The following is a 16,561-nucleotide window of genomic DNA, read 5'->3' on the forward strand; positions in this document are numbered from 1 at the left end:
TAGTTCCGGATGCCAAGGGTGGTAGCAAATGAAGCCATTGATTCCATGTTCCCAAGTATTCCTCTTCTTTGTGGGAAAATTTGTAAACCACTTTTCAGTAAGACCGCCACTTGCTTGCAGTGTTATCTTTCCTGCCCTGCATGTCAATGACTACCTCCCCCAACTCCAGATCAACATAGGCTCCAAATGTCGTGCAATCAGAGCTGGCAATCCCATAGTTACATTTCAGCGGGAGACTTCACAAGTTCACTGCACGTGCCCACACGCACTGTTCCTGCTCGCGAGTTCTTTGGATGTGGGTCCCAGACCCTGCTGCAGCGTGAGGCCATTTCCTCTTGTCCTGTTACCATGGGAAATGGAGGAGCTGCATTCAATCAGAAATGTATAATACCCCTTCACGTGGGACCATGCATAAATGATGCTAAGTAGTAATTATTGGTGGACAAAAAGGGAACAACACTATGGGGGGGGGAGAGTTTTTCCAGGAGATTGCGGTAGACCCACAGAACATTTATGGATGTCACATTTGAGGTTTTGACTCTTAGCAAGAAAACCAGGCAGTCTGTGTACCTGGTTATTTGTAATTCTGTTGAGGGACCAGCTCGCATCGTGTACACTTTCTGACTGGTGTCCATTGTGAGACGTCTAGAGGCTTAGATTTTGGTTTGTTCATGTGGGCGCCCAGGCACTGAGCCACGTCAGCCAAATGGCCTCCTCCTTTGGTTAATGTCACACTGACAAGTCCCATGTTGATCCTGATGCTCCTAGGGAAGCTCTTTAAGAACCTCTGCCCCATAGATAAACAAGGTCCCACTGTATAGCACAGGGAACCATATTCAATATTCTGTGATAAACCATAATAGAAAAGAATATTAAAAAAGGAATGTGTATATATGTATAACTGAGTCACTTTGCTGTACCACAGTAATTAACACAACGTTGTAATTCAACTATACTTCAACAAAAAATACATTAAAAAAGCATTCTCATTAGGCAGTGCTTTTGAATTTATATTTTAGGACAGAAGGCAAATACAAGTAATTTAAATTAGAAAACTTGATCAGTTTCATCTCGCTAGAGCAAACGGTGAATTTCACAGAAACAGTATCTGCGTCAATTTTGGCTCCAATTTGGAAGTCTTTTCAGAACGATCTAATTGTATATTTCTAAGTTGAATAACGGAGTTCTGTTCAATTCTCTCTATCGTTGAGGGGTCTGGATAAGGGACCTAAGGCTAAGGACGGTATACAGGTGCCAGAGACCCAGGGATCCTGTAAAGGGAAGCGAGGTCCCAGGCGCTAAGATTGTGAAGCTGGTGTTGCAGGTGAAGGGAACGAGCGGGCCGAGGAGGGCAAGGGCTGGCGAGGAAAGAGGCCCAGGCGCTCAAGGCGGTCTCCCCTCCCGCCCTGCTGCGTCTGCTCACTTCCACCAGCTCCTCTGAGACCCCCTGCAGAGACGTGTCCGCTTAAAACTGAGCACCCAGGAGGCTCCCTCCCCTTAATGCTCCACAGGTCGGGGGGGTTTCACAACGGACACGTGGTCTGTGGGCATAAGCACCCATTACTTTATAAAACTGGGCAGGGAAGCCCGCTGCAATGTGCATTTGTGCAGATTAGCGCTGTGCTATCACAAAATCTTTTGCGAACTGATGGTGTTGAATTTTAGCATCCCAAATAATAAATTAGTATTTGCCCTTTCGTGACAACTTTGTTAAAATAAGATTTCTATCTTTGCCTTCTCGATCCACTTCTCACTGGGGGGCTTGCGAAACTTATTCAAACTTTGTATATAAACCTGAAAGTACAAAAATGTGGACGAACATTTTATGAAATTGATGACGTTTCAGTGAATGCCTGGTGCTGGGTATCGTGTGCAGTGATATGATCGTCCGGAGGAGGGCGCTGTGGTACCGCGTTTACTCGTGTGCTGTCTGGTGAATTCCTGAGTGGTCCCTGAGAGGATTTGTAAAGAAAAATAGCAACGTTTGCTGGTCCTTTTACACTCCACTTCTTAAAACGCTGCTGAGATTAGGAAGTGACAGCTTCAGAGCTTCTATTGTCTGGAACTAAAAGGAGTTTGGTTCATCCCTGTCAGCCCCGCTGATATTTTTCTATTTGAGGCTCATTACTTCTGAAGAATGTGTTTCAGCCACTTCATCAAAACGCTCCTTAGATTGAAGAAGATTCACTTTTTTTTTTTTTTTTGCGGTACGCGGGCCTCTCACTGCTGTGGCCTCTGCCGTTGCAGAGCACAGGCTCCTGACGCACAGGCTCGGCGGCCATGGCTCACGGGCCTAGCCGCTCCGCGGCATGTGGGATCTTCCCGGACCGGGGCACGAACCCGTGTCCCCTGCATTGGCAGGTGGACTCTCAACCGCTGCGCCACCAGGGAAGCCCGAAGATTCACTTTTTAAGCGTTTTTCCCAAAGCCAGACTTACAAGTGAGGGTTGATTTGGTATGAATATTTTAGTATGAAGGTATCGCCATCTGCTTGGAACGTTTAGGAAATTTGAACATGTAAAGCTGCCCTTCTGCACCATCCTGCACTTTCTATCTGGTTATACTGGAGTCTGAGGTAATCCAAGAAATAGTTATTAAATCACAAAATGCTGTTGCCAAGCAATAATGTGCTGTTCTATTATCACACAAATTATTCAGATTAACATAATCAATAACAAAATGAAATTTTAAAAATCTTTCACACCTATGATGTGAAGTTTTGATAAAAGCTAAGATGCACATCCTGAAATCTTCTCAATTCAATACTGATTAAAAATAGATTTTAGATTGAAGCATCTGGTTTCCCCATAGCTTCATCACTAAGATTTTTCCATTATTTAGTTAGAATAATATATAACATATAGTTTGTTGGAAAAGAAAGTCCAAGATGAGGTACGAATGGTTAGTTGGCTCTAACCTACTCTGTAAGGAAAACTCTGTGATGACTAACCGGCCAGCAAGAGAGGAACGGATAGTGTTTGTAAATAAAACATTTATTTTTCTAAAATGTTTAAGAAGCTTTCTAGAGGGTCATGATCAGACTCTAAGCATTGTGCTCTCTCACAAAGAAGTGATAGGACCTTCACATTCAGACCGGAAGGGAAGTTAGGAGGTTTCCATTTGATCCTATCAGGAATGGCATTTGACAGCCAGGAGCAGAGGCCTGAGAAATAATGGCTCAGTCAGACGGGGCTTTCTTTCCCTCGCATATGACAGGCAGCTGGGAGTGAGCTGTGGTCGACTGGCTGAGGTCTCTCCGATTCTCAAGACTTTTCCTCAAGGTTTGTACGATGACTGTTGGGGCTTTTACCATTAATTAGGAATTCCTAATTAATAGCAAAGGAGAGAAAATGAAGGAGGAAGGGGCAATTCCTATGTCAGGAAGACAAAAACTCAGCATCCCGGGAGATAGCCACTCACATCTCACCGGTAGGAAACAGTCCTTGTCACCTCTGCCAGGAAGGTGGGAAAGTAGCTTCAGCTGGCACAGTGCCAACCCTCAGAGGCTTAGTCTGTTAATGCAGGAGAAGGAGAGGAGTGTATTCTCCACCACACCTGTCACATCTCTGACTCTAAGGAAGATGAGGCACCTGGGCCCGGAAAGACCGAAGGCTTCACCCATGTCTCAGAGCTGGTGGCAGAGCCAGGGCTTCATGGAGCATGATGGTGGGGTGGGATGGGAAAGGAGTGTCTTCTGAAGCTCTAAGAATTCTGCTTTAGCAAGAGCATAACAAGTAAAGAATGTGACGACTCATAGCAGCACTATTCACACTACTAGCCAAGATATGGAAGCAACCTAAATGTCCATCGACAGAGGAGTGGGTAACGAAGATGTGATATATCATACACACACACGCAATGGAATACTACTCAGCCACAGAAATAATGCTGTTTGCAGCAACGTGGATGGACCTAAAGATTATCATACTAAGTGAAGTAAGTCAGACAGACACAAATATAATATCACTTATATGTGGAATCTAAAAAAAGATACAAATGGACCTATCTACAAAACAGAAATAGACACAGAAATAGAAAACAAACTTTTGGTCACCAAAGGGGATAGGGTGGGAGAATGGATAAATTAAGAGTTTGGTATGACTGATTCGCTTTGTTGTGGGGCAGAAACTAACACACCATTGTAAAGCAATTATACCCCAATAAAGATGTTAAAAAAAAAAAAAAAAAGTTTGGGATTAACAGATACACACTACTATATAGAAAACAGATAACAAGGACCTACTATATATCACAGGGAGCTATTATATCTTGTAATAATCTATAATGGAAAAGAATCTGAAAAAGAATATATATATACATTTACATATATATAAAACAATCACTTTGCTGTACACCTGAAACTAACACAATATTGTAAATCAACTATACTTCAATTTTTAAGAAAAAAGAATGTAAAGAATCATGGATTACTGAAATAATCCATGATTAATAAGATCATAGTGGTTTGATTTTCCTATAGAAATATGCAAAGAAAAATAAAGATCAAATCCTAACACAGTAATCAAGTGATAGTGTCACTGTCAACACATTAAAATTTTGTTTGGTAGCAAAAATTTCATTTGAGAGCTTATTACTTCAAAGTAAATAATGGAGATGTTCCCTCATGTAATCCTTGACTTCTTACTATAAACACTGTGGCCCTCCCCCTTTCGAAGGCTGAGGGGGCAGCCCTCAACTTTCTGAGGAGTGTGACTTGGGGACAGTGGTTGTGACAGTAGTGGCAGCAGAAAAGCAAGGCTGCTCTGGAAGGGGTTGCAGCTGACCACCTCCCATTGCCAGGAGGATAAAATTTGTCTTCTAGAAGAGTTGTGAACAGATGTTGACTTTCTCTCACAGATACCATTCAAATACTTGTTAAGTTGACACATTCAAGAATGCAACACTCTATCAGGTTATGTATTAATCCAAGAAGAGACTATGTATTACTGCTTATAACCTAGGACCACAGAGAAGTAATATGCAGACACCTGAGTGGAAATGATTTCTGAAAATTGTACAGTATAAAACTGGCCCCTTCGTGTTACAGACAAGGGAACTTACAGGGTAGCAAACCAGGAATGACCTAATTTAATTCATTTGGAGAATAGGAATTTTTTTTTCATTTTAATGTATGCTTAAGTTATTATAACTCCACAGGTTATGATTTCAGATCTTTTCAAACACAAAGACTTATGTATTATAGTGTCATCTAAATGACAGCTCTTCAGTGTTTTCCCTCAATTCACGATTTATGCCTGGGGTATAAATGGGGAGCAGCATTTACGGGTTGGGGATTCAGTTGTGTGTGATTCATTTGTAATTGCAGTGGGAGAAACTGCAGATGACCAGGAGTGAGAGGAGGAAGATATTCTGCTCTGTCACCTTCCACGTCATTGCCATCACCTGCGTGGTCTGGTCTTTGTACGTGTTGATTGATCGGACAGCGGAGGAAATCAAGCAAGGCAATGATAATGGTAAGAGCATGTGTCCATTCTCTTTCCCTCGTGGATCCCGAGACAGGCAGGGAAGATGTTTCCGAGAGCATGTTGGGTGCATGAGCAACACCCAGTACTGGCGACGGAGTCTGCTCCAGTTACGTTATTTTATTTATTTATTTATTTTAAATCCCACATTTTATTTTTTTGGCTGTGTCGGGTCTTCGTTTCTGTGCGAGGGCTTTCTCTAGTTGTGGCAAGCGGGGGCCACTCTTCATCACGGTGCGCAGGCGTCTCACCATCGCGGCCTCTCGTTGCGGAGCACAGGCTCCAGATGCGCAGGCTCAGTAGTTGTGGCTCACGGGCCTAGTTGCTCCGTGGCATGTGGGATCAGACCAGGGCTCGAACCCGTGTCCCCTGCATTGGCAGGCAGACTCTCAACCACTGCGCCACCAGGGAAGCCCTCCGGTTATGTTATTGATGACCGCTCGGACTATAAAGCACTGAGCACACAGGGTTCCCAAGCTGAGAAATAAGATTTATCAAGTAAACCTTAGTGGGGGAGAAATATACAGAGGCCATGCACCACTTTAGGCTTTTCAAGGAGCTGGTAAGTATCAGGTTCTGCCTGATGGGAAGAGGCAAACAGCGGTAAAAATAGAAGGTCTTTCATTGTATTTAATTCAGCCCAGTCGGCTTCTTGTAACACACAAATAAGATGGCAGTTAGCAGAGATGTGGTACAGCTTATTGATTGGCACGCTGTAATTTGATAGAGTAGGTTAACACTGCAGTTTGAAATATTTGCTGCGCTGAGTTTGACAGTGAAGGATGGTATGGAGTCTGCAAAGCGAGATGTCTTAAAACCACTGAGGCATGTTGTAACATTTTCAATGGGTAGGTCCTTCAAAACGGGAGCAAAAATGGCTTATCTTCACCTCCGTACCCAGTTCTGTTTCCCAGCAGGTTCTGCTGGCTTTTAGCCTGTAGCCTAAATCATAGCAGGTGAAACAGTGAGGAATATTCCCCTAGCCTCCCCCTGGGGGGGGAATATATATATTATATAGAAAACCAGCAGTGAATTTGGAAGGAGAACTTGTTCAGATGATAACACTAAGTCTGTGTCTCCCTCAAGAAAAGAAGGTGAAAGAAAGAACAAGATGAGAGGCAGTGAGGGAAAGAAGGAAGGAGGAAAAGAATTTTTTAAAGGAGAGGTTTCTGTCTTCTGTGTCTCTTTGTTGGGAGTCACAAAAGCGGGGGGGGGGGGGGCCCTTCTCGTGCTCCTTGGGTGCTGCTTCTGGGCAGAACAGGGCTGGGCTCAAAAGGACCAGGACCCCAGACCCCCCAGGATGTGTTTTATGTAGCTGGAGCATGTGTGTGGCAGGAGTTCTCCAGAGACAGTGTCCTCTTCTGTTTTTGTTTTGCGGTATGCGGGCCCCTCACCGTTGCAGCCTCTCCCGCTGTGGAGCACAGGCTCCGGACGTGCAGGCTCAGCAGCCATGGCTCACGGGCCCAGCCGCTCTGCGGCACGTGGGACTCTCCCGGACCGGGGCACGATCCCGTGTCCCCTGCATTGGCAGGCGGACTCTCAACCACTGCGCCACCAGGGAAGCCCATACCATACACTTTTTAAAGTTATTTTCAGGTTTTTAAAAATATTTATTTTGGGCTGCGTCAGGTCTTCGTTGCAGCACGTGAGATCTTTCGTTGCGGCATGTGGGCTCTTCATTGCGGCACGCAGGCTTCTCTCTAGTTGTGGCACATGAGCTCCAGAGCGTGTGGGCTCAGTAGTTGCACCACGCAGGCTTAGTTACCCTGCGGCATGTGGGATCTTAGTTCCCCGATCAGGGATCGAACCGGCATCCCATGCACTGGAAGACGGATTCTCAACCACTGGACCACCAGGAAAGTCCCTATTTTCAGTTTCTTAAAAGCAAGTGAAAATGAGATAGCTTTTATCTTCGGTGTTCAGAGCTTCTGAAATAGGAAGCAAGATCTTTATCACAAAGCAGTCCCCGTGGTTATTCCTACAGAGTCACTGACCAGAGGGACAGCTCCTGACCTGGGTAATTTCAAATGGGACCATGGTGACTTTTGTAAAAGTTTTTTAGTAGAAGACTCTCTGCACTTAAGTTCAAGTTGTATTTAACACCTAACTTCCCAAAGTGCACATTTTCAGGTAGTGTGGGCATCTGTGTGAGTTATTATTTTAATCTTCCTTTGGCATTGGAACAGGGGGCGCTGATCCTGAGTTGGCTTTTAAAGTTTTGGAAAAAACTGCATAATTTAAAAGTCAAAATATTTTAAATCCCTCTTGAAAACATTTGAGGAGGAACAAATTGCCTTCTTTAACCAGAGTGGAGGTCGAATATAAAACAGCATCTTCTGAGCTGTAATAACAGGAAAAGAAAACTAAATACATGGTACTTGAAACTTTAACTAACTCCCTAAGTTATCCATGTTGCCAACTCTAATTTGGGAGAACAATTACTCCTCCTGCCTTTCTTTACATATTCTAGAGGAATGCTCCAGGGTACTTATCTGTGTGCTGAAAACAAAACAAAAGTTCATGCTGTCTTTTATTTGTTTAGTTATTTTTGGCTGCATTTTGTCTCCGTTGCTGCACACGGACTTTCTAGTTGTGGTGAGCAGGGGCTACTCTTCGTTGTGGTGCACAGGCTTCTCATTGCGGTGGCTTCTCTTGTTGTGGAGCACAGGCTCTAGGCAGACGGGCTCAGTTGTGGTTCGCAGGCTCCAGAGTGCAGGTCAGTAGTTGTGGCGCACGGGCTTAGTTGCTCCACGGCATGTGGATCTTCCTGGACAAGGGCTCAAACCTGTGTCCCCTGCATTGTCAGGCAGATTCTTAACCACTGCGCCACCAGCAAAGCCCCATGCTGTCTATTAAAGGGACTATAGATGTTAAGGCTGCCGCAGGACCATTTAAATGCATAGAAGCGAGGGACTAGAATAAGAAATTGATTTTGTCTCACTCCCCTGTGAGCCTCCGAGAACATCCAGGGCTGTGCCGTGCCTACTGGCTGTTAACATTTCTTTGAGAATGTCTTAAAAATCACTTCCCTGCCATCCATATAATATTCGCCTTTTCAGCAACGTTGCTTAAACATTCCTTTTTAACGTAATTACACATGCTCTTATTGTTAACAACGCCAAAGTGGTAAACACCAACTTGGGCAAATGATCAGAAGGACAGGGTCTCTTTTTGCCTTGGTCATGTGCTAGTTATCTTCAACAAAATAATTATCACTCAGAAGCTTGCTTTTCTCATTTGTTGACTAAATTGGACTGAATATTCTCCAAACTTTCTATGATTCATTTTTCAAAACCACCAAAAACACCATGAACTTGCCCTTGCATCAGATAAATGGAAACAAGGTGTTTAGGGCTTCCCTGGTGGTGCAGTGGGTAAGAATCCACCTGCCAATCAGGGGACACGAGTTCGAGCCCTGGTCCGGGAAGATCCCACATGCCGCGGAACTAAGCCCGTGCACCGCAACTACTGAGCCTGCACTCCAGAGGCCGCGAGCCACAACTACTGAAGCTCCTGCACCTAGATCCCATGCTCTGAAACAAGAGAAGCCACCGCAATGAGAAGCCTGCGCACCAGAACGAAGAGTAGCCCCTGCTCGAAACAACTAGAGACCACGAACAGCAACAAAGACCCAACGCAGACAAAAATAAATTTATAAAAAAACAAAACAAAAAAACCCCACATACTAAATTATTTTTAAAAAAAGAAACAAAGTGTTTATACAAATTGTACATGTATCATTCATGTTTACTCACAATAAAAATTACCATTAAAACTAGTTAAGGAGAGAGAGACCTTCAAGATGGCTGAAAAGTAAGACGTGGAGATCACCTTCCTCCCCACAGATACACCAGAAATACATCTAGACGTGGAACAACTCCTACAGAACACCTACTGAACACTGGCAGAAGACCTCAGACCTCCCAAAAGGCAAGAAACTCCCCACGTACCTGGGTAGGGAAAAGAAAAAAGAAAACAGAGACAAAAGAATAGGGACGGGACCTGCATCTCTGGGAGGGAGCTGTGAAGGAGGAAAAGTTTCCACACGTTAGGAGCCCCTTCGCAGGGCGGAGACTGCGGGTGGCGGAGTGGGGGGAGCTTCAGAGCCGCAGAGGAGAGAACAGCAACAGGGGTGCGGGGAGAGATTCCCGCACAGAAGATTGGTGCCGACAGGCACTCACCAGCCCGAGAGGCTTGTCTGCTCACCTGGTGGGGCTGGGAGCTGAGGCTCGGGCTTCGGTCGGAGCGCCTGGAGAGGACTGGGGGTGGCGGCGTGAACACAGCCTGCAGGGGGTTACTGCGCCACGGCTAGCCGGGAGGGAGTCCGGGAAAATGTCTGGACCTGCCGAAGAGGCAAGAGACTTTTTCTTACCTCTTTGTTTCCTGGTGCGCAAGGAGAGGGGATTAAGAGCGCTGCTTAAAGGAGCTCCAGACACGGGTGCGAGCTGCGGCTATCAGCGCGGACACCAGAGACAGACATGAGACGCTAAGGCTGCTGCTGTCACCACCAAGAAGCCTGTGTGCGAGCACAGGTCACTTTCCACACCTCCCCTCCCAGAAGCCTGTGCAGCCCACCACTGCCAGGGTCCCGTGATCCAGGGACAACTTCCCCAGGAGAACACACGGCACGCCTCAGGCTGGTGCACTGTCACGCCGGCCTCTGCTGCCACAGGCTCACCCCGCATCCATACACCTCCCTTCCCCCAGCCTGAGTGAGCCAGAGCCCCCGAATCAGCCGCTCCTTTAACCCCGTCCTGTCTGAACGAAGAACAGACGCCCTCCAGCGACCTACATGCAAAGGCGGGTCCAAATCCAAAGCTGAACCCCAGGAGCTGTGCAAACAAAGAAGAGAAAGGGAAATCTCTCCCAGAAGCCTCAGGAGCAGCGGATTAAATCTCCACAATCAACTTGATGTACCTGCATCTGTGGAATACATGAATAGAAACACAGGCACTAGTCCCCTCCACCAGGAAGCCTACATAACCCACTGAACCAACCTTAGCCACTGGGGGCAAACACCAAAAACAATGGGAACTATGAACCTGCAGCCTGCAAAAAGGAGACCCTAAACAGAGTAAGTTAACCAAAATGAGAAGACAGATAAAAACATAGCAGATGAAGGAGCAAGGTAAAAACCCACCAGACCAAACAAATGAAGAGGAGGTAAGCAGTCTACCTGAAAAAGAATTCAGAGAAATGATAGTAAAGATGATCCAAAATCATGGAAATACAATGGAGAGAATACAAGAAACGTTTAACAAGGACCTAGAAGAATTAACGAGCAAATACACAATGATGAACAACACAGTAAGTGAATTAAAAATTATCTAGAAGGGGCATCCCTGGTGGCACAGTGGTTGAGAGTCCGCCTGCTAATGCAGGGGACACGGGTTCATGCCCTGGTCTGGGAAGATCCCACATGCCGTGGAGTGGCTGGGCCCGTGAGCTATAGCCACTGAGCCCGCGTGTCTGGAGCCTGTGCTGTGCAACAGGAGAGGCCACGACAGTGAGAGACCTGCGTACTGCAAAAAAAAAAAAAAAATTCTCTAGAAGGAATCAATAGCAGAATAAGTGAGGCAGAAAAACAGATAAGGGACCTGGAAGATAAAATAGTGGAAATAACTACTGTAAGAATGAAAAGAATTGAGGACAGTCTTAGAGACCTCTGGGACAACATCAAACACACCAACATAAGAAGAAGAGAAAAAGAAAGGGACTGAGAAAATATTTGAAGAGATTATAGTTGAAATATGGTAAAGGAAATAGTTAATCAAGTCCAGGAAGTGCAGAGTCCCATACAGGATAAATCCAAGGAGAAACACGCCAAGACACATATTAATCAAAGTATCAAAAATTAAATACAAAGAAAAGATATTAAAAGTAGCAAGGGAAAAACAACAAATAATATACAAGGGAATCCCCATAAGGTAAACAGCTGACCTTCAGCAGAAACTCTGCAAGCGGGAAGGGAGTGGCAGGACATATTTAAAGTGATGAAAGGGAAAAACCTATAACCAAGATTACCTAGAAAGGATCTCATTCAGATTCGATGGAGAAATTAAAACCTTTACCAACAAGCAAAAGCTAAGACAATTCAGTGCCACTAAACCAGCTTTACAACAAATGCTGAAGGAACTTCTCTATGCAGGAAACACAAAAGAAGGAAAAGACCTACAATAACAAACCCAAAACAATTAAGAAAATGGGAATAGGAACATACATATTGATAATTACCTTAAATGTAAATGGACTAAATGCTCAAACTGAAAGATACAGATTGGCTGAATGAATACAAAAACAAGACCCATATGTTTGCTGTCTACAAGAGACCCATTTCAAACCTAGGGACAAATAGAGACTGAAAGTGAGGGGATGGAAAAAGATATTCTGTGCAAGTGGAAATCAAAAGAAAGCCTGAGTAGCAATTCTCGTATCAGACAAAACAGACTTTAAAATAAAGACTATTAGAAGAGACAAAGAAGGACACTACATAATGATCAAGGGATCGATCCAAGAAGAAGATATAACAATTGTAAATATTTATGCACCCAACATAGGAGCACCTCAATATATAAGGCTAATGCCAACAGCCATCAAAGGGGAATCGACAGTAACACATTCATAGTAGGGAACTTTAACACCCCACTTTCACCAATGGACAGATCATCCAAAATGAAAGTAAAGAAGGATAAAGAAGGAAACACAAGCTTTAAATGATGCATTAAACAAGAAGGACTTAATTGATATTTATAGGACATTCCATCCAAAAACAACAGAATACACATTTTTCTCAAGTGCTCATGGAACATTCTCCAGGATAGATCATACCTTGTGTCACAAATCAAGCCTTGGTAAATTTAAGAAAACTGAAATTGTATCAAGTATCTTTTCCGACCACAACACTATGAGACTAGACATCAATTACAGGGAAAAAAATCTGTAAAAAATACAAACACATGGAGGCTAAACAATACACTACTAAATAAGCAAGATATCACTGAAGAAATCAAAGAGGAAATCAAAAAATACCAAGAAAGAAATGACAATGGAAACAAAATGACCCCAAACCTATGGGATGCAGGAAAAATACAATCACACCTCAAGAAACATGAAAAATCTCAAATAAACTACCTAAACTTACACCTACAGCAATTAGAGAAAGAAAAACAAAAAAAACCCCAAAGTTAGCAGAAGGAAAGAAATCATAAGATCAGATCAGAAATAAATGGAAAAGAAATGAAGGAAATAATAGCAAAGATCAATAAAACTAAAAAGTGGTTCTTTGAGAAGATAAACAAAATTAGTAAACCATTAGCCAGACTTATCAACTGACACTGCAGAAATACAAAGGATCATGAGAGATTACTACAAGCAACTATATGGCAGTAAAATGGACACCCTGGAAGAAATGGACAAATTCTTAGAAAAGCACAACATTCAGATACTGAACCTGGAAGAAATAGAAAATATAAACAGACCAGTCACAAGCACTGAAATTGAGACTGTGATTAAAAATCTTCCAACAAACAAAAGCCCAGGACCTGATGGCTTCACAGGCAAATTCTATCAAATATTTAGAGAAGAGCTAACACCTATCCTTCTCAAACTCTTCCAAAATGTGACGGAGGAACACTCCCAAATTCATTCTATAAGTTCACCATCACCCTGATACCGAAACCAGACAAAGTTATGATAAAAAAAACCCTCCAGAAAGGCATAGAGGGAACTTACCTCAACATAATACAGGCAGGCCATATATGACAAACCCACCGCCAACTTCATTCTCAATGGTGAAAAACTGAAAGCATTTCCACTAAGATCAGGAAGAAGACAAGGTTGCCCACTCTCACCACTCTTATTCAATATAGTTTTGGAAGATTTAGCCACAGCAATCAGAGAAGAAAAGGAAATAAAAGGAATCCAAATCGGAAAAGAAGAAGTAAAGCTGTCACTGTTTGCAGATGACATGATACTATACATAGAGAATCCTAAAGATGCTACCAGAAAACTACTAGAGCTAATCAATGAATTCGGTAAAGTTGCAGGATACAAAATTAATGCACAGAAATCTTGCATTCCTATACACTAATCTGAAAGAGAAATTAAGGAAACACTCCCATTTACCATTGCAACAAAAAGAATAAAATAGCTAGGAATAAACCTACCTAAGGAGAAAAAAAACCTATATGCAGAAAACTACAAGACACTGATGAACGAAATTAAAGATGATACAAATAGATGGAGAGATATACCATGTTCTTGGAAAGGAAGAATCAACATTGTGAAAATGACTCTACTACCCAAAGCAATCTACAGATTCAACGCAATCCCTATTAAGCTACCACTGGCATTTTTCACAGAAGTAGAACAAAAAATTTCACAATTTGTATGGAAACACAAAAGACCCCGAATAGCCAAAGCAATCTTGAGAAAGAAAAATGGAGCTGGAGGAATCAGGCTCATGGACTTCAGACTATACTACAAAGCTACAGTAATCAAGACAGTAATCAAGACAATATGGTACTGGCACAAAAACAGAAATGTAGGTCAATGGAACCGGATAGAAAGCCCAGAGATAAACCAAAGCACATATGGTCACCTTATCTTTGATAAAGGAGTCAAGAATATACAGTGCAGAAAATACAGCCTCCAATAAGTGGTGCTGGGAAAACTGGACAGCTACATGTGAAAGAATGAAATTAGAACACTCGCTAACTCTATTCACAAAAGTAAAACTCAAAAATGGATTAAAGACCTAAATATAAGGCCAGACAGTATAAAACTCTTAGAGGAAAACATAGGCAGAACATTCTACGACATAAATCACAGCAAGATCCTTTTTGACCCACCTCCTACACAAATGGAAATGAAACAAAACAGATGAGACCTAATCAAACTTCAAAGCTTTTGCACAGTAAAGGAAACTGTAAACAAGACTAAAAGCCCTCAGAATGGGAGAAAACATTTGCAAATGAAGCAACTGACAAAAGATTAATCTTCAAATTTTACAAGCAGCTCATTCAGCTCAATATCAAAAAAAACATACAACCCAATCCAAAATTGGCAGCAGACCTAAATAGAAATTTCTCCGAAGATATACGGATTGCCAACAAACACATGAAAGAAGGCTCAACATCACTGATCATTAGAGAAATGCAAATCAAAACTACACTGAGGTATCACCTCACACCAGTCAGAATGGCCATCATCAAAAAGTCTACAAACAACAAATGCTGGCGAGGGTGTGAAGAAAAGCAACCCTCTTGCACTGTTGGTGGGAATGTAAATTGTTACAACCATTATGGAGAACGGTATGGAGGATCCTCAAAAAACTAAATATAGAACTACCATATGATCCAGCAGTCCCACTCCTGGGCATATATCCAGAGGAAACCATAACTCAGAAAGACACATGCACCCCAATGTTCACAGCAGCACTATTTACAATAGCCAAGACATGGAAGCAACCTAAATGTCCGTCAACAGAGGAATGGATAAAGAAGTGGTACATATATACAATAGAGTATTAGCCATAAAAAAGAATTAAATAATGCCATTTGCAGCAACATGGATGGACCTAGAGGTTGTCATACTGAGTGAAGTAAGTCAGACAGAGAAAGACATATATCAAAGCTTTATATATATTAAAAGCTTTCCTTCATCCTTAAAATGTCCACTGAGCAAGGCAGCGTGGAAAACAAAGACCAACCAGACGTAGATCCTGCACTGTCAAGGTTATGGCACAGCAGAGAACAAATAACTTATGTCAGAGAGGGACTCATGCCACAGGTGTAAAAATAACATGAAACTGGAAGATGAGAATGCTTATCCCCAGCTGGAAATTATTTGAGTCAGGTTTTGTGGGACAGGTAGACATTCAGAAATAGAGAAGCAAAATTCTGAGAGAAGAAATACCATGGGCAGAGGCTTGGAAGGAGAGAATCTCCAGGCACTTCCAGGGCACAGCTGGTAGTGTCACAGGTGGTAGTGTCATTTAGGAATCAGAGGGGAAAATGAGATGTAATCCATGGGGATTTCCCTAAAAATGGGAGACAAAACACACTTCAGCTTGTCTGTGGTTAACATCCTTCTAAACAAGGAGACACTACTGCTCAATTGAACAGCTGAGAGCAAAAATTCTAAATAAAGAAACGTGATCATCTTCTGCAACAGGGTTTCTCAACCTCAGCACTATTGGCATTTTGGACTAGGTTTACTCCTTGCTGTGCACACAATGCGGGATGCTGGCAAAGCAGCATCACAGGACTTACTAAGAAGTCAGTAGCACCCGCCCAACACCAGGTATAACGATCAGCATCTCCAGACACTGCTCAGTGGCCCAGGGCACACAACTACCCCCAGCTGTAAGCTGCTGGTCCCCCCAGCTCAGTGAGTCAGGCATAGACAGGATTAAGGAACAAGGCAAGCCCTTCAACCTGAGGCAAATGGGGCAGGGGTCCAGTTTGCTTCCAGAAGCATAAAGTATTCATAAATGTCACTCTTACAAAATATAGACAGGATGTTTCTTATAACTCTATTCACTGTTACAAGTAAGTAAAACCCGACTTCCCTAAAGTGTGGTTTCCAACCCACCCTTCTCTTTTACTTGACGGTCTCTCACATGAATGAAGGCAGCTATCACATCCTCCATACCATCCTAATGTTGGCAAGAGGTGGTCTCTTGACCATCATATATTTAACATTTGTAATTATATGTGGCGTAAATACTGTTGTAGTTACAGAAATGCTCGTGACATAGTTTTAAAAACTCTTTGTGAAAGAAAGTCCATTTCTAGTTATGGTGATGGAAATTAAGAGAAAATATTGATTGATGTCTAAGAAAGAGATGGTTCTCAGTAACAAAATGTAAGACTGATAAAACAAGTGACTAAAATTCTAAATCTTATGCGTGTCTGTACTCAGGAATTCTGAGATGTGGCAGCTTCTTTCTTTCTCTTTTTTTAATTTTAAAGGTAATGAGGGTGGGGAGGGAACCCATGGGTACAATCCCACACATGTACCTATTACATTACCTTAAGAGGATCCTAAAGTCTGATTCTTTCACTTCCTTAAAGATT

At 42.9% G+C, this 16,561-nt stretch overlaps 1 protein-coding gene across 2 annotated transcripts in view; it reads left to right on the plus strand.

Annotated features, from left to right (window-relative positions):
- The window catches only part of MARCHF1 (membrane associated ring-CH-type finger 1), an 853,225-nt gene that overhangs the window by 832,032 nt on the left and 4,632 nt on the right, over positions 1-16,561 (plus strand). For both annotated transcript variants that reach the window (XM_073805601.1, XM_019926385.3), the window contains one exon: positions 5,327-5,474. In XM_073805601.1, coding sequence (XP_073661702.1) covers positions 5,327-5,474 — 148 coding nt within the window. The remainder of the gene's footprint in view (positions 1-5,326; positions 5,475-16,561) is intronic.

This window comes from Tursiops truncatus, chromosome 5 (assembly GCF_011762595.2).
Source record: "Tursiops truncatus isolate mTurTru1 chromosome 5, mTurTru1.mat.Y, whole genome shotgun sequence".
NCBI classification, from domain to species: domain Eukaryota; kingdom Metazoa; phylum Chordata; class Mammalia; order Artiodactyla; family Delphinidae; genus Tursiops; species Tursiops truncatus.